General features: G+C 41.2%; 1 protein-coding gene across 2 annotated transcripts; it reads right to left on the minus strand.

Moving 5' to 3' along the window:
* Nucleotides 1-574: 574 nt before the first annotated feature.
* ptdss2 (phosphatidylserine synthase 2) lies at nucleotides 575-15280 on the minus strand. 2 transcript variants are annotated; one of them, XM_027163956.2, is made up of 12 exons: nucleotides 14300-15280; nucleotides 10995-11096; nucleotides 9009-9091; nucleotides 6933-7000; nucleotides 6582-6716; nucleotides 6448-6498; nucleotides 6078-6191; nucleotides 5859-5977; nucleotides 5112-5226; nucleotides 4501-4646; nucleotides 3914-4099; nucleotides 575-3745 (listed from the first exon to the last, which is right to left on the minus strand). In XM_027163956.2, exons 1-12 carry the CDS (start codon nucleotides 14491-14493, stop codon nucleotides 3589-3591), a joined length of 1470 nt encoding a protein of 489 aa, XP_027019757.2. In that variant the 5' UTR covers nucleotides 14494-15280; the 3' UTR covers nucleotides 575-3588. The 2 variants fall into 2 exon arrangements, with proteins under 2 accessions (XP_027019757.2, XP_027019758.2); XM_027163957.2 differs by lacking the exons at nucleotides 6933-7000; nucleotides 14300-15280.
* Between the last annotated feature and the right edge of the window lie 3646 nt (nucleotides 15281-18926).

The raw sequence follows: 18926 nt of genomic DNA on the forward strand, positions 1-18926 counted from the left end.
TTCTTGACTTGACTTGACTTGACTTGATAACCCATCACCTATAAAAGTGATTATTGTAAATATGATCCAGTATGATCCAGTGAACACGTGCGCATGATATATATAAACATATATACTACAGTATATTACTATTAATACATCTGATAACTTGTTAAATTCATTTTGTCATTGTATCATCTTCATATGCTATATTTTGTCTCTATTTTTCCTTGTACAGCTTAAATCTTACATTTAAACTCCATTTTGACTATTTTTTATTATTCTGTCATAATGTGTATATGCATTTTGAAAGTGAATTAAGAATGATATGAAATCATAAAAAGGAAATGAACTAAACAGGATTTTACAATTGATCCAAACAGGGTCAATGTCACAGCAAGGCCAAAGGTCTAAAATACTGAAGCAGGAAAACGAATACTAGGTTCTAGTTTGAAGGGTATTTTTGACATAAAAAAAAAATAGGAACAAGAGACATTTTGGTGCAAGAGACATTTTTAAATTTTATGTACCCATTTTACACAAACACACGTTTTCTTGATTCAGCCTAAAATACAGACAAAAAGCAGACACTACATCAAAAGACAAACAGATTTTTATTTACATTTTTATAAAACAGTCAGTATAATGTTCGTAACATTCTCTCACACCTCATTGTAGAAGAGTCGAGAGGCTTATTGCCCTGAAGAAACACCACAGCCAGAAACACACACATACACAAACTATTGGTCTATAATAATACCATCCATCATGCAGAAATCATGTTTCGAGTTGGGACAGAGCGACAATTCAAGGCTTTGTGGGGGAAAAAATAAAAAGTGGTCCTTTTTATTTTTTTGTTTTATTCATTGTAGGCAGACCTGTTTCTTTTAAAAAATAAATAAAACATCTACCATTCCGCACCACTAAATCCGCATCTAAAGCTAGAGACGTGTGTCCTGTATCAGTAGAAGTTATGATTAAAGAAGAAGAGCCTCATTGCTCTGGATGACAAACAAACATTGGGAATGACACATGAAGTCATTCCCTTATTGATTTGCACAATAAATGTACAGTGAACGAGACAACGTTTTCAACACACGATCACGTGACATCTACGTTTCACAATTTTGGGACACAACTTGTACTAAATTAGCAAGAGCTTTGTAACGATCTATTCAGGCTTGCCGGGTTAAACAGTACAAGTTAGCTTTTTATTGCTGAGACTAATAAATATTTCTAAACAGTAGCCTGTTGTAAAAGAAAAGAAATCACATCAGATCAGATCGAGTCTACTCGATCCCTCGTGCTGCAGAGAGGGTCGTTCTAAGTGAACCGTGCATGTGAAAGATCACCGAAAGAGTAATGTAGGGCTGGACGAAATGATATAATACAACGATCATGAGAAACTGCCGCAAAGTTTAATATTCTAAACAATTAATGATAAGAAAATGTACATATTGATGTACATCTTTCAATGTTTTCATTTTTTATAAATAAAAAGAAATGGTAGACAAAACAACATTACTGTTTACTTTTACTGCTAGGAAATTGTTAATAAATCTATATATATCGTGGTATGTCACGCATTGTAGAATTATGATTTCAACCCATGATAAATTTGTCTCAATCGTCCAGTGTGTTATCCAACAGACGCGTCCTATATAAGGGAACAAACGTCTGTGTAGAGTAAAACTGACGTGCTAGCGAAGGCTCTTAAATGGATGGTGACGTGCTTCCCAATCTGAGTTCCACCTCGTTGTGACGCAGTGAGGCACGCTGATGATTCCAGAATGTAAGTAAAGCAAACAAGAAGGAAAATGGGGTTTTAATAATAAAAAAATTCAAAATAAAAATAAGGAAATATGCCTACAAAAAGATTTCTAGAAATCTTTTTAAACCTAAATTACACAAAGGAGGAAAATTACACCTATCGTACTACATAAAACGAGAAGTAAGAGGTTGTTCTGAGGGTGCTGGCAACCAATTTCTAGCAAAGGACTAAAAAAAGTAAAGTATACATTAATAATAATAATAATAATAATAATAATAATAATAATAATAATAATAATATAGTAGTAGTAGCAGCATGTTCTACGTTACATGGGACGGTTCCAACCGTTCTATAGTGCTGAATATTAGTACAGATATAAACTAAAACACACCTTTCACTACATCGATGTAATATCCACTTATACATTTAAAAAATCATCACACTGAACACAGCCGCAAGACGACGTTTGACTAAACGTGCGATGAACATCACAGGCTTACAGTAGGCGGACGAGACGGAACGTTCAGATTTCCGCAGAGCAGACTAGCGAAATTTGTTCTGTGGCTAAAGCAGCAAGTATCATAAAGCGGATTGGTTGACCAGGTATTATATTTAAAAAATAAATAAATAAATAAAAAAAACCTGCAAAAAAAAATTGGTCCAATAAGTCTGACAGAACGATTGTTTCAGCAAAATTCATGCCCATCCTCATCACTCTGGCTGTTGATCCGAAGGGAAATTACCTGAGAAACAATGTAATAAGAGTAATAATGAATAACAGGTCTCCTGAGAGTACGTTCTGTCCCTGTTTAACATAAAGAGGAAAAACAAAGCTCTGTGTGTGTGTGTGTGTGTGTGTTCCAGTAAGTGTAGCACTGTGTAACAGCATTACTCCAGGCTCTTTAAAGTTTAAGCCAATACCTAACAAACAATAAACCAACGAGAGCCAACATGTGTCTTATTGCATAGCAGCAAAAAGAACTCAATTCACAAGGAACAAGCCACACCTTCGGAACTGGAGCACACGTTTACAAGCACGTGTCAATGGTCCATGCAGTAACAATCGACACACAAAAAAAAACAAAAAAAAACAAAAACAAATAAAAGTTGTAGTAGTAGTAATAATAATAATAATAATAATAATAAACAACCCCACAAAAGTAAACTGTACCTTCCCCTGTAACTAGAGTACATATCTTTGTTTTTGTAGTAGGTAGCTTTTTACCTTTAAAATTTAAAGCACAAAAATAAGAAGCAAAGATAATAATTTAAAGGTAACTTTAAACACACACCTTTCCTGGTTAATGGTTTACATTAAAGAGTACACAGGTTATACCCTTGAGGTTACCATTCCAGAGGCAGGTAAGGTACAGCTTCATAATACCCCCTTACCTATTCTGTTAGAGCGTATAAGGCATCTGGAAGAACAGAGCATCTTTTCCATACATACCCTTGCACTTCTCGCAAACGCAAACACACACACACACACACACACACACACACACACACACACACACACACACACACACACACACACACACCTCAAATGTATGTCATGCTCTGCATCTTACCGCTTAACAACAAAAAAAAACACGCAAAAAAAAATAAAAAAAAATAATAAAAAACCATAATGAGCCTCCTGATCATGAGAGATGAACTCACTGTTGCTCTAGGGTTAGGGTTAGGGTATAGTGTGTTTGAACAGTGTGTGCTATACTGTGTGCTGGAATGGTTCATCAGTCAGGGGAAGACAGGCAGACATGCAAACACAGTGTAAAATCACACCATGCTTAACATGGGTGCAACAGCTGTGCAGCGAGCATTCCACCATGTCTTCCTCAAGGCTTGCGATGTCGTAACGGATCTGTGTTTCCGTTCAGTTTGCTTCGGCCGGACGTTATAGGGGTCTTGCTGCCATTGCCGGGGGGCTTCTCCCGCTCGGCAGAGCCCTCCTGCTTACGCCGTCGTGTCTCTTTATAACGGAGTGTGATGTCACTGTGAACAGAAAAGAAATCATGCTTGAATAAACACATTAACCAGTGAAGCTTCACCAGGCTTCAGTGACATGGAAGGAGAGGGAAACCCAAGCAGCCCCCACCCCCATGCTCGTGTGTGTGTGTGTGTGTGTGTGTATATCCTCATAAGAAACCCTCACGCACTCACCGGATAAAGAAGCGCCATAGCGTCCACGTGAGGATGAGCACAATGCCAAGAATCCAGCACTGCGCGATGAAGAACGGGATTGGTAGCATGATAGTGTGGGGGTCGTACTTCACTACGATGAGAAACTCTGTTACTGTGATTGCTGCCACAATCCATGCCTGCTGACCCAGCTTCTTATGGAATTTCCTGCAAGATCAGAAAGTAAACATCATTTAGAGCATCCATTAATCCAACTGGCCATTGCTTTGTTATTGTTACTTATGGTGCATTAACGGTAATGGTGAAGTCTATGGTTTCTACATGATAATTATTAAGTAATCCCAGTTAAGTGAGTCTTGATGACACTTGGAAAGAGCTGACAGCATGGATGTTTAAGGTCTATCAATTGTTCCTCCCACTCCCCGCAACCCGGATAAACAGTATCCTGTCTAAATATGTTAATTCCTACTATAACAATCCAGGCAACTCTACTCCATTTCCCAAATACTGTTATAACATATCACTGTACAGAGAAGAGATCTATAAATATAATAATAAGAAAAACAAAATCTTTTAAAGAAAAAAAGTATCTAAAGATTGTAACTGACGGGTCGTCCATGAAGTCGTAGATTTCCCTCATGGCCACTCCGCCAACGTTAACAAAGAACACGAGTCTCAGCAGCACCAGGTAATGCTCAGGGGGCATCCACAACACAAACTTCAAATAGAAGGTGTTCAGCTCCGCCAGCAGGAACTAGAAAGGGTAAAGTAGTATACCATCAGCATCATAAAATCTACAGCTCCCTTCTTCTGTCTCAACATTTCAAGCACATTTTGAATATGTATATATGGTGAGTTTGAGGATCACCAAGCTACACTGTGGTATAAATACACTGATGTATAAATGAGATAAATGCAACTCTCAAAGAAGGTAAATGTATTTATCTTCGGTGTAATAACTGAGACTCGCAGAATCCCTGCGATATTAAGTACCAGACTTTGCTACTTTGACTCGTGATTTTGTTCAATGTCAACAAACACAGAGTTTTCTTTATCAATGCCAAAAATGTGTTAAAAAACGGTATTAAACAAAGATGTCCTTTACAGCTGTCCTTTTTTACTAGTAATTAATTAGTTTAGTACCCACAAGGTGATATTTGGTAACATCTTGGATAAATTGTGTGTGACATTTTCAAATATTACGGTCACAAACACTGACCATGAAGATGATGCCGAGCACCGCCAGCCACCGGCGCAGGTTCGACGCTGGTCTCCACTCGAACTTCACCCAGCTGTACGGTGTGAACTGGAAGGCAATGCGCTTTATCTTCCCCCTGGTAATAAACCGCACAGATATCAGCTATAATTCTCACTAATGTGAAAATCTTCCAAACACAATCAAATTCCCCCAAAAAGACATTTGTCTCTCTGGAGGTGGAATTCATTGTGTGTGCCTTTATCCACAGACAAAAGAGCAGTGTTCGGAACTTTCTAAAGCCTACGTCCACATTTCTAAATAGATTTTTGATCTCTTTAATAAATTGAATTGACTTTTCGAGAACAAAGAGTTGATGGTTTTCTGCTCCACATAAAGTCCAAGAACAGAAAACATTTCAAGCTTACTTCACTTGCCATGGTGGTCAATATGCTGACACTCAGCACCAGACATTTTTATTCCCAAAGATTTTATGGAACACAGGGAAAGCTTTTCAGAAACAAACTGCCTTCATGGAAATGTTGTAAATATCCACAGTGTGCATTTGTTCATCACTAAAAATATCGATCCTAATTCCCAAATCAACCCTTGACATTATTTCCAAATCTATACATCCTGAAAAAAAAATAAACACATCTTAAATACAAATAAAGTAAAAAAAAAAATGGAAAAATAAGATATCTAGCATTTCTCTGCAAGGGATTTGAGGATATATTTGGGGAAGGTGATTAGTTCGACTATAGTGCTTACTTGTATGTTGGGATGTTCCACAGGCCTTGCCACTGGTACGGCTTCATCGAAAGCCAGCCGAGCGCCTTCATGCCGCAGTATATGCCCAAACCGTTACACAAAAGCACGTCCATAATCCACTGGGGGAAGAAGAAAGCAATAAAACTAGAGATAGCGAAAGAGAGACTTGCATCTATAGTTACAGTAAAAGTGGGAGATAAAAATGAAAGGAATGCTCACATGGTCCCACCAGCACTCTGAGAAGTTTGGTAACTGGTGCTCCAGACTGTACTCCAAAAACTCGAACATCACACTGATTATCATACACATCCACCAGTCTCGGATCATCAGCGTCTGACAGACAGGAACCATGACAGGTACATCATAAGCTTTTTCTGTGCGTATATATAAGCTTTAAGATTTTTCCAGTTTTCACTTTCTGTCATTAAATACAACAAGCTGCTGCATGAGTGTGTGTATATATGTGGTAAAAACTGAAACCAGTTTAATTTGTGAGGGTGGTGTGAAGGGCAAAGCACACCAGCTCTCAAGACATGACTGAAGACCGGTTAAGTAAACACACACACATACACACACACACACGACCCACCTTAATGTACCAACCAAGAAAATGGGCAGGAACAAAGCCATCCATTTTGTCCTGTAACAACAAACACAAATTAGCAAAGCCCTGATTGTTTGGTTTGTGTGCATGTGCGTGTGTGTGTCCGAGAGATTTGTTACCCAGATGTTGTGTAACGGGTCAGCGGTGTTTCCTGGATCATAGATAAGACAATTTCCTCCATAGTCTCTCTCTGGAAGAGGAACACCCAACTTTGGGTCGATGTACTTCATAAACAGCCTTCCGTCCTGCACCGTCTGTAACATGCCCAAAATACGAGCTTTCAAAAAACAAACAAACAAACAAACAAAAAAACAAACAAGTGAAAGCACAAGGCAGTAGATTTTCTTTTGGGAATAACCAAAAGCATCTGCATTACAATGTAAAATGACATCAACCATAAGTTGAGTGTGTGTGTGTGTGTGTGTGTGTGTGTGTGTGTGTGTGTGTGTGTAGCATGATTCCAGACCCACTTGGAAAAGAATGAAGATGAGGAACAGCTCATAGACAACGCTGACACAGAGCCAGAAGCGCCAGTATGCTGAAAGCAGAAGAGAGACATGCTATCACAGCAGCAAATATGCACATGCACATGATGTCTTTATACAGACACTAGGCATCATTCAGGAAAGTCCAGCTCTACATGACATCATCATCATGCTCAGAGACTCAGGTCACGTTTGTGTGAATCATAACTGACTCTCACTGAGGTGAGTAAACTGAGCTGTCTGTGTGTCTATCATTTCACTTCTCTCTCTCCCTTTCCTGTGCTTTAGGTCAATGCTACTTGTCTTTCCTCCAGAGCTGCTCTTTACCCCCAGACTGCTCTGTTGCCATGCTACTGGCAGCTCTAATGGGTGGGTAAGTTCATATTTACTGTACACACCAGGGAGACAGTTGTCCTCAGCATCTTTCTCAATCTCTCTCATTCTCCAGCTCTCCCTCCCTCTGGCTCATTCTCTCCCTCCCTCCCTCCCTCCCTGGCTCATTCTCTCGCTCTCTCCCTCTGGCTCATTCTCTCCATCCCTTTCTTTCTCTCTCCCCCTCTGGCTCATTCTCTCTCCCTCCCTCTACCTGGCTCATTCTCTCCCTCCCTCCCTCCCTGGCTCATTCTCTCTCTCTATCTCCCTTCCTCTGGCTCATTCTCTCCCTCCCTCTCTCTCTCCCTCTGGCTCATTCTCTCCCTCCCTCCCTCTCTCTCTTCCTCTGGCACATTCTCTCTCTCCCTCTGGCTCATTCTCTCTCCCTCTCATTCTGTCTCTCTCTCTCCCTCTCATTTGCTCTCTCCCTCTCTTGCTCATTCTCTCAGTCTTTTAAGTGTTTCTAATTATCGTCCACTATTCAGCGTCTGGTCCTTCAGGTTTCTCTCAATGACAAGCATCATATTAGAGAACTGTTTTCAAATTGTTCCTTTTAAAGCGGAGTGACAGCAGTCCTGGACCAGCAAGATGAACTGGTCTTACTTTTCACTGTGACACTCCCACTCCTCTGTGGAATCTGTGGCATTTGGTGAAGATTAAACCGAATATAAAATTTTACAGCAGGGTCCAAATCCAACACGACTCATGACCGGCTAAGAAAAAGCCAAAGGGAGCAATAAAGCACATAAAAGACAGTGAGGAGAAAAACAAAACATTCTTAGGCATTAGCACAGATCAGGGTCGAGAGAACAACGGCTGAAGGTGTAAAGCGAAACACCTGACGTCACCACGAGCATTCAGTGAGCAAGAGACAGACAAACATCTCCTTAACATCAAAAGTAGGGCTGACCACATGATCCACAGGGATGGGTCTGTATTTGAACTTTAATATTTGATTCTGAAAAGTAAACGAGAAATGCTGGTGTATTACTGAAGAGTAATCATGACAGCCATGCATCCAATTGTAGGAAAGTGGAGTGTGCGCAAGAGGTGTGTATGAGCCTGCGGGTTAGTAGCCATTAGTGGAGTCTGAAAGCTCTACAGCATGCAGTTCACTTAACTGAAGCTGATAAATAAATAAACAAACAAACAAATAAATAAAGGCACAGGACTACACTTGACAGGGCAGGTTAAAAAAAATAATTTAAAAAAAATAATTTGACAGGGCAGGTTAAAAAATTTTTTTTAAAAAAGTATAAAAAATAATATGAGTGTGATTAAAATTTCATTACAGCTCCAAGGCTTAATATATATAAAAGATAATTAACTCACAGTCTCACGCTGTAAAATAATAGGAACATTTAAATGTGGAACGTGACGGTGCGTGCCAGCTGTGATGACAGCGGTGAACTTTCTACAGACTAACACACCGTCACACTTTGTCAATTCTCTTCTTCGTCAATGTGCAAATCTTCTCGCAATTTACATCTGCGCCATTTTACCCGCCTCGGGAATGTAAACGTGTTCGAAGCAGCAGGATTTTTGGAAGGGTGTCTAAGCGAGGTGAGAAGCTCCTCTCATCCTGAGCACTGTTTCAAACTATTGTAGCGTGCAAAAAACTAAAACTCTCCTTCATTTATTCCTGAAGAAAAGGAAAGGGTGGAAAAGCGACCCGTGTTGCACACTTACCTGGATGTGGACGTGAGAAAGGGCCATCTTTCGCCTGAGTTACTCCGAAACACAAGAAGACCAGGATGCTAGCCACAATCCCTCTGGAAAATCACACACACACAGCTCATTTTACTATATTCAGATTACATTCAGAAGCAATGATACATCTGAGGATCCACGTACAGCACTGTCCGGTTTCTATAATGTGGTTTAGAGTAAGAGTTGAACAGATAGAGGGGGAGAAAAAAAATAAAAATAATAATAATTTCATTGCACGAGCAGATTAGCATCACGCAATCTGATATCTCTGCTACATCTCTGTATCTATCATCTTGAATTTGAACAATAAATGATATAATACACTGATATTATTATTTAGATACATTCCCAGTTATTCTTTGATCTCTATTTATTCATTTAAGCATCGATTCCTTCTGAACACTGAAGATAATTATATTAGATAGATTATAACGTTATGTTATAACAGGGTTGTTTTGGTCCCATTCTATTCACCAAGTTTCTCATGGCATCCCAAACAACTTCACTGCTTTTTATAGTTTAAATAGTCACTTTATATTAATGAACTCAGCCAGTGTGTTTTCATGATGTCTGAACCGTCTAAGTACTTAGGGAGTCCAGCTCACTGTCTGACTTCTATCCAACTTCTTTTAAAATGTGTCAAAAATTCCAATATTTGCACAGAAGGGTCACTCTGAACCATCACAGATGCTGGCAGAAAGACCAGTATTACAGAGTGGGACGTGAAACTTGCTGACTTTTACAGAAATGGGTTCTGATGAAGTTTCCACCATGTAGATACCATATAAATCATCTTAGCTAGGAGGCTTCAGATTTTATAAAGTCATCAATTTTCCACTCAAATCTAGTGCAGAAAAGTGAACATTCTCTGCACACACACTCACACACACTCAGTCACAGACACACTCAGCCAGTCACAGACACACTCAGCCAGTCACAGACACACTCAGCCAGTCACAGACACACTCAGCCAGTCACAGACACACTCAGCCAGTCACAGACACACTCAGCCAGTCACAGACACACACACACACACACACACACACACACTCAGCCAGTCACAGACACACACACAGTCAGTCACAGACACACACAGTCAGTCACAGACACACACAGTCAGTCACACACACACTCAGCCAGTCACAGACACACTCAGCCAGTCACAGACACACACACACACACACACACACACACACACAGTCAGTCACAGACACACACAGTCAGTCACAGACACACTCAGTCAGTCAGTCACACACACACAGACACACACACTCAGTCACACACACACAGACACACACACTCAGTCACACACGCACACTCAGTCACACACGCACACTCAGTCACACACGCACACTCAGTCACACACGCACACTCAGTCACACACGCACACTCAGTCACACACGCACACTCAGTCACACACGCACACTCAGTCACACACGCACACTCAGTCACACACGCACACTCAGTCACACACGCACACTCAGTCACAGACGCACACTCAGTCACAGACGCACACTCAGTCACAGACGCACACTCAGTCACAGACGCACACTCAGTCACAGACGCACACACAGGCACAAACAGACAGGCACAAACAGACAGGCACAAACAGACAGGCACACACAGACAGGCACACACAGACAGGCAGACGCACACACAGACAGACAGACAGACAGACGCACACACAGACAGACAGACAGACAGACACAGACAGACAGACAGACAGACACACACACACACACACACACAGATCTTTAAAAGAGCATGTATCTTTAAAGAACTGTTGGAATTTCAGGTCAGGGTCACCTTGTGTGTTGAAACATAACTGGAACAGGGTTAGTGTTTATATACACACACACACACACACACACACACACACACACACACACACACACACACACACACACACACACACACACACACACACACACACACACAAGGCTTCTGGCTCATTTGTCCACATACCTCTTGGTGTTGTAGGCTGTATCTTGTGGAGTCTCCTCCAGCAGTGTCACGTAAACCAAAGCACATGTCAGGATGAATAACACAGTAAGGGTGTGCGCTCTCCTGCAGAGAAAAGGCAAAAAGAGTGTGTGTTTGAGTGACTAAACACACTGATATGCTAATAAACATCCTGGTAAAGGAAGAGACAGCAAAAAAAAACCCTTGCCAAACTGATTGTTGCTGCCTCTTTAACTCTCCACATTTCTCAGAAGTCAGTAAAACTATTTTTCTGAGTAACAAAATGCTATCGGCCACGAAGGGAGTGTCGGCTCTGGGCGTACGCAAAATATAAAGACAATTATGGCAGTCGCCCCCAGGGACATAGGAAAGCTTCTCACATCGGGGCAGTCTCATTTTAAACAGCATACACATGACATGCACTAAGACGCCACACCCGAGTGACAAACCTTTTTAAAATGACAGTGAGTTATAACAAAGGTCGCTTGAATTTTTGAATTTCGCAGTTGTTCACTTCATAGAATTCATTTTCCATTGAAGAGCTGCTTTAAACGTGTCCTTGTTCCTATGGTAACGGCACAGTCAGTCACATAATCAAGCTTAATAATAAACAGAATAAAAACAAATGTTTTGTTTTATGATAGATAAATAAATAAACAAACAAAAATAAATAAATAAAGGGTTTAGTTGTTGATATGAGGGATGGTTTCCAGAAGGTTGCTAGTAATTACGTTATAGCAGAAAGTTCTCTGTCGAAAACAAAACCAAACCAAACTCGTCTGTCCTGAAGACTCGAACCTTGTAGATGTCCCATAAAATGTGTTGTTCTTAATCATTTAAAAACTAAGAAATTGTTTTTTTTTTAAAAGTGGAATACTGTGTCTGACGTACAACCTTCAAGTTTCTTTCTTTCTTATTCCTAAGTTAGCAGCTGCAGTTTAAAGCACTCCCGTGTTCTTGCCCGTTGCTTTCCCTGCCCCCTTCCACTCCTGCATCTGTCCAGCATAAAGTCTTTAACCCGCCTGAGCGCACCGATTCTGCTGAGTCTGCCAGACAGCAGAAAAGCCAGGATAAAGCTGGCATGCTCAAACACTCCCCGAGGTGGCGGATGAGTGTGCAGGAGACTGTAACTCCCATCAGTGAGAAGTATAGTATGATCCTGATTAGCAGGTGTAGTACATTTATGTGTACTACAAGCTCGATGATCATATATATTTTATTATTTATAGATCAATAAATAGTGCTGCTGTGAAAGCTTAAGTGCAATCTGTAATGATATCATGAGTCTGATTGTACTCTGCTAGAGGGAAGGCAGATGGCGCAACCTGAATCGCTGTACTTTGCATTTTGAAGTCGTCTGAATTTTAAGCAAAGCATCGAGTGTGCTGCAACAGCAAATCCAGAGCTTCAAACTAATACTGTGTGCGAACACACTTAAAATTTACAATAAAAAAAAAAGCAGAGCTGCGGTTGTTTCTATGGTGATAGTATCAAACATGACGTGCATTAGTCAGGCCACAAACAGTGTTTGCTTGCTATGAAGTAGAGCTTGACCTTCTTTTAAAAGCACATCTTTATTAATCAGTAAATTCTGGTTTGCTAACACAAATGTGTGAAGATCTTTCCCCTTTAGAAGTGCAATACATGAGTTACAGCCTATACAGTGAGCTAGTTTTGGGGTAGCTATTTGTTAACACAGTATTGATGGTTCCAGTATGAAATATGGCGGTCAGTCTTGGAGGTTCCAGATAAGCTTTAGATTTGCACAGTGTCCTAGAAATCTGGGACCAGTGAGTACACGCTGTGCAAAATCTGATACAGCACATGCGAAATTGTATAACGGTGAACACGCAAATAATAAATACACAAGCTGCATCCCAAATCGTATACTTAATCTCTAGTCTAGTCCATTGAGTCATATAAATAACTTGAGTTGCTGTGAGTTCACCAAATAGTTTACTTCAAGAAACCAGCCGATACACTTATTCAAAAAAGTGTAGAATGTTGAACACTTAAAAAGCTTAATGCTCAGAGCTTTACTTACATATTGGAAACCGGGGACTACCAGATGCTGACATTAGATAAGAAAAAAAATTCAAGATGGTCAACGTCACTCTGGTGGACAAGACAGTACCGAGTACCTAGGTTCACATCAGCTCAAATCTTCGTCCCTCGCTTGTCTATGTTCCAGTGCACAAATAAACTATACGGTCAAAGTGTAGTGTATTCTTGTTCTTTTCTGCCACTAGATGTTGGAGTGTAGCTGTGGGGTAATTGTCCTCATTCCACCTACAAGTTTATTTGAGAGTTCAGGCATTGATGCTGGATGAGAAGAAGTTCCAGTTCATCCTGAAATATGATAGAGGTCAGGGCTCTGTGCAGGACACTCGAGTTCTTCCACTCTATCCTTGGCAAACCAGTGCTGCAACCCAATTCTCCTAATTATATATGCACTGAAAGTATGCACTCTTCCTATTAAAAAAAGGTCATACATGTGAGCAATATTAGCCGAGATGTCGATAAGCACCCACGGACCCACACTTACCAAACGGTCTACCGGAAACAGTCAACCATCCAGGTAGCTCTAAGTCAGTCATCTCAACATACTATGATTTGAAACACACTCGTATATGAGGATGGGTTCTTGGGTCTTATAGTTTTAGTGATTCAGTTTTATATTATTTGGACAAAACCCACTACACTGACCATCTTCTGTTAAGAGGAGATGTCAACTCCATGTGGTCTTTGAGGACAACAACATTTATCAGACTGTATATTTATAATCACACCCTCCAGTGTCACCCAAATGAGGATGAGGTTCCCCTTTGAGTCTGGTTCCTCTCAAGGTTCCTTCCTTTACCATTCAAGGGAGTTTTTCCTCCCCACAGTCACCTGAGTCACCTCAGACTTGCTCATTGGAGATAAAAACTAAACACATTTAAATATATCTGATATTAATCTTGCATTTTGTATTATATTAATCTTTATAATAACTTTTTGTTCTATGTTTATGTTCTGTAAAGCTGCTTTGAGACAATGTCAATAGTAAAAAGTGCTATGCAAATAAACTTGATTTGAGTGGAGTTGAATTGGTTCACATCTCGGAAAGGGACTCAGCACAAGTCGTCTTGGAACTCGCTTTGTGCACAAGCTGGAACAGTTTTGAGCCATTATGGTGTTAAAGCACACAGAGAAACGTACGTGTGTGTGTTATGGGAAAAGAAGCACGTGTGGATGAAATGATCGGCTCACGTACTAATGTGTGCATCTAGAAGGAAAACCTCCAAGGAAGTTGTCAGTTTGCTTACCAGAAGAAAGTGTTCGTTCCGTCGTCAAACACTTCGCTCTCGGTGCTCAGTTGGCCAGGTCTGACTCTGACCCCGAGCTCGTGCGCGGCTCCGGTTACCGGCGACTCGTCCGGGCCGTTAGTGACCTGCTCCTCCGCCACAGGTTTGCTACCAAAGGTCAAAGTGCTGCACTTCTTCGGCTCGGGTTTGGCCATGTTTAATATATATCTAATATCTATATATAAAGTGTAAGATGCACTACGTATCTCGACTAGTCTCACAACGTTCTCGGTCCCGTCCCTGATAAAGCTATAGATGCATGCACAAGCGACCTATCTACAGAACAAAACTTCTACGGGACTTCTTCCGTCTAGCAAACGATCTAAAGTCGATCGCGAGACCGTCTCAAACGGCGACGTGCTTAGTAACAAGAATTCATAATAGAAATGCACGTCCACGCGTACTGTAGCGCGCGCACACAAACCTTGTTACCCTTGTTGATGTTATTATTGTACCTTCTGTTACCTGGGAACACCGCGGTATTGAAGTCCTCTAGCTAGGACACACCGAAAGCCCTTCATCTAAATGAAGACATTTCAGCCATTTACTCCTGAATAACAAACTTCAGGCTAACGATGCGGACGTTAACGAACGCACAAGCTCGAACATCTTGTTATTGATTTAATGTCACAGATACGGACCACACGACCCCCCTCTATCTTATCCAGACAGCTCTCGGTCGTGACGGTGAAAGGTAAGCTTGGCAACAACTGGCATGTACTGTAACCTCAGTACACCTACCCCTGGCTGTGTGAGAGTACATCCAGCTATATCGCGCGTTCAGGCGTCACTTCCTCCTCAGGCGAAACACAACGGAGCATTCGAGGGCATTATCTTGCGTTCGAATTGCGCAGACATTGCGCAAAAGCACTTGTCCCAACCTTTGATCTTGATGATCTTATCTAATTACATGTCCTACGTTATAGAATTGTCCTTAACACGTATAAGGAAAGGGAAATAAAGTATTTGACACCTCGTCGTCACACACATCACTTAATAGTGAAGCATTACGATTTCCCCTTCACTGTAACTAAGAGGTTTGAACTTGTTCCCTGAGCACATGGCACACAGCTCCATGAAGAGCTCCATGGTGTGTTTAGGCTGGAGACTACTGATGAACTGGAACACTGAGAGACCTCCTCTTTCTCTGACATCGTTATCTGATTTCGCTAATGCTCTTGTAGCTGAATAATCACAAATACACACAGCTACGCTTTCTCCAACATCTAGTGGAAAGCCTTCACAGAAGTGTGGAGATTATTATAACTATTAAGAGGGAATAAATCTGGAAGATGTTCACATACTTCTGGTTATACAGAGTATGAAGGTTTCATCTAACTGCAATCATTATGTGATTCCATCTAATTTACTCTATTCAGTAGAAATTATTAGGGTCAATCTTATGAGTCCCAAAGCTATATTTATTATTATTTAACTTTCTTTAAATTTTCAGCATTAGACCTGTACATGAACTTTATTAAATCTCACCAGTTTGTATGTCTAGGTGAAATAGCTGCTTAACGCTGGACACATAGCTTATTTCAGGAAGATGTAGGCTACATCTTAAAATAGTGTGATCCAGATATTATTTAAAGATCCGTCTGTGCTTCAACGTTCAGGGTGTACTGTGATTTTAGCCAGCTGGAAGGCTATTTGTGTACAAGAACATTATGAAATATGAATCACTATTAAAGAATGTTTGTCATATTATACACTCCTCTGAATAGCCCCAATGCAGAACAGTAATCCACTGGGTGAAGTTGGACCAATCTAGCTGTTCCTACCCCAGACGAAGAGCCGAGACAAACGTCCAGGAGGTAGCATGTGCTTCAGCCTAAAGGAGGACTTGGACCCCAATTGACTTGGGTTCTACTTTGAGGAGTATCTCAAAAGGACTGACTGCTCATAATCATATGTGTGTGCATGTCACTGCTTGTTTAAATATGGCACAACAACAACTGACCACATATGATACAGATTTCTATCCTAAATATTCATGTAAACAAAATCACTGTGTTAAATCCATTTGGATTTACAGAGGTATTTGCAAATGTGCCTCATTTCCATCTAAAACTTGGGTCTCAAATGTGAATTATTTACTGATGAATATAAAAAAAAGCCTCATCTCAGTTGGGGAAATGGGGTAATTATGTTATTAAAATTAAAGCTCTTCATTAAAACAACCGGGCCCTATGCCACCACCTAGGACCCTAAAAAAAACAGCAATATAAAAAGGCACTGTGGATCCGGAGACAAATCCAAGAACACCATTTAATGCGTGGCAGGAATGCATCATCATACACTGGACCATCTCTATACCCTCACCAGGTTGCTGGAGGGTTCATGGTAGTTTGCCCAACCAGTCCACATGTGTTTTGTGGATCTGGAGAAGGCATTCGACTGTGTCCCTCGTGGTGACCTGTGGGGGGTGCTCTGGGAGTATGGGGTCCGTGGCCCTCTGCTAAGGGCTGTCCGGTCCCTATATGACCGGAGCAGGAGTTTGGTTCGCATTGCCGGCAGTAAGTCAGACTTGTTCCCAGTGCATGTTGGACTCCGACAGGGCTGCCCTTTGTCACCGGTCCTGTTCATTATTTATATGGACAGGATTTCTAGGTGCAGTTGGGGGCCGGAGGGAGTCCGGTTTGGGGACCACAGGATTTCGTCTCTGCTTTTTGCAGATGATGTTGTCCTGTTGGCTTCTTCAAATCAGGACCTTCAGCGTGCACTGGGACGGTTTGCAGCTGAGTGTGAAGCGGCGGGGATGAGAATCAGCACCTCCAAGTGGCCATGGTTCTCAGCCGGAAAAGGGTGGCTTGCCCCCTTCAGGTTGGTGGAGAGCTCCTGCCTCAAGTGGAGGAGTTTAAGTATCTTGGGGTCCTGTTCACGAGTGAGGGAAGGATGGAGCAGGAGATCGACAGGCGGATCGGTGTATCTTCTGCAGTGATGCGGTTGATATACCGATCTGTTGTGGTGAAGAGAGAGCTGAGCCGTAAGGCGAAGCTCTCTATTTACCAGTCAATCTACGTTCCTACCCTCACCTATGGTCATGAGCTTTGGGTCATGACTGAAAGGACAAGATCCTGGATACAGGCGGCCGAAATGAGTTTCCTCCGCAGGGTGGCTGGGCGCTCCCTTAGAGATAGGGTGAGGAGCTCAGTCACTCGGGAGGAGCTCAGAGTAGAGCCGCTGCTCCTCCACATCGAGAGGGGTCAGCTGAGGTGGCTCGGGCATCTGTTTCGGATGCCTCCTGGACGCCTCCCTGGGGAGGTGTTCCGGGCATGTCCAACCGGGAGGAGGCCCCGGGGAAGACCTAGGACATGCTGGAGGGACTATGTCTCTCGGCTGGCCTGGGAACGCCTCGGTATTGCCCCGGAAGAGCTGGAGGAAGTGTCTGGGGAGAGCGGAGTCTGGGTGTCCCTGCTTAGACTGCTGCCCCCGCGACCCGGCCCCGGATAAGCGGTAGAAAATGGATCATGGATATGGACACACACACACACACACACACACACACACGCACACACACGTCAATATGGACAATTTATAAACAATTTACAAAATTTATATTTATCTATTTTTAACTTCTGTAATTGTGAAAGGAGACCAGAGAACCAGGGAGAAGGTTTATATGAACCCAGACAATAATGTGAGCTCATGTCTAACAAACTGGGATCCCACATTACCCACAGGCATGCATTTCACTGTACACCTTAACAGGGCTCTCAAGTTTTGAAGACAGGTAAGCGTGACTGTCACTCAATGCGTGACACTTGACAGCCCTGCCTTAATCCATTCCTCCTCACTTTTATTAGCGTGAATTAAGATAATATACTTACCTACATATCCAGTAGTGGGCGATGTTACACTATAACAAAAAACCTTATTATAATTATAATAATATTAATTTCTAAAGATATATCAAAATAAAAATATCACATAAGCCCTGTTCTAACTGTATGTATTTTCATTAAATTTTATCATTTTAACAGTCATTCTGAAAATCCTGATGATTAAGAGCTCAATTCAATAGCAACGAATAAATCTATGATAAATCAATAAAGCTTTCCCAGAAGAGCAAAGGTTATTTTAAAAAGAGGTTAAAGGAGATTAACTCTACAATGGGACATTATGGTATATATGGGAATATAGTTATAGTGCTGTAGCTGACTGTGTGTGAAGATCATCTACCAGACTTCTCTATAGTACTTGAGTGGCCCTTTGACCCTCATTCAGCAATATGTTTTAATATACTGAACTAAGCAAAAAGTTGAAGTAAGCATGTTGAATTAAGTTTTAGCTAATTTGCCAACATTAAGCCTTGATTAGCACTGAATCCTGTAGCTAGCACAACTGGCTTACCAGCATGTCATCTTTCAACAGTTTTTGATAAGTAATAAAAGTTATTTTTCACAGAAAAACATGCCATTTCCTTTTCCTTTTTTTATTTTTTATTTTTTTGCCTGGATACAATTCTTGTGAAGTAAGATTTTGTCAAATACATAAAGAGTGTATCATTAATTCAATTCAATTTAAATTTATTTGTATAGCTCTTTTTACAATTGACATTGTCTCAAAGCAGCTTTAAAGAACG

Source organism: Tachysurus fulvidraco, chromosome 10, assembly GCF_022655615.1.
Source record: "Tachysurus fulvidraco isolate hzauxx_2018 chromosome 10, HZAU_PFXX_2.0, whole genome shotgun sequence".
Lineage (NCBI taxonomy): Eukaryota > Metazoa > Chordata > Actinopteri > Siluriformes > Bagridae > Tachysurus > Tachysurus fulvidraco.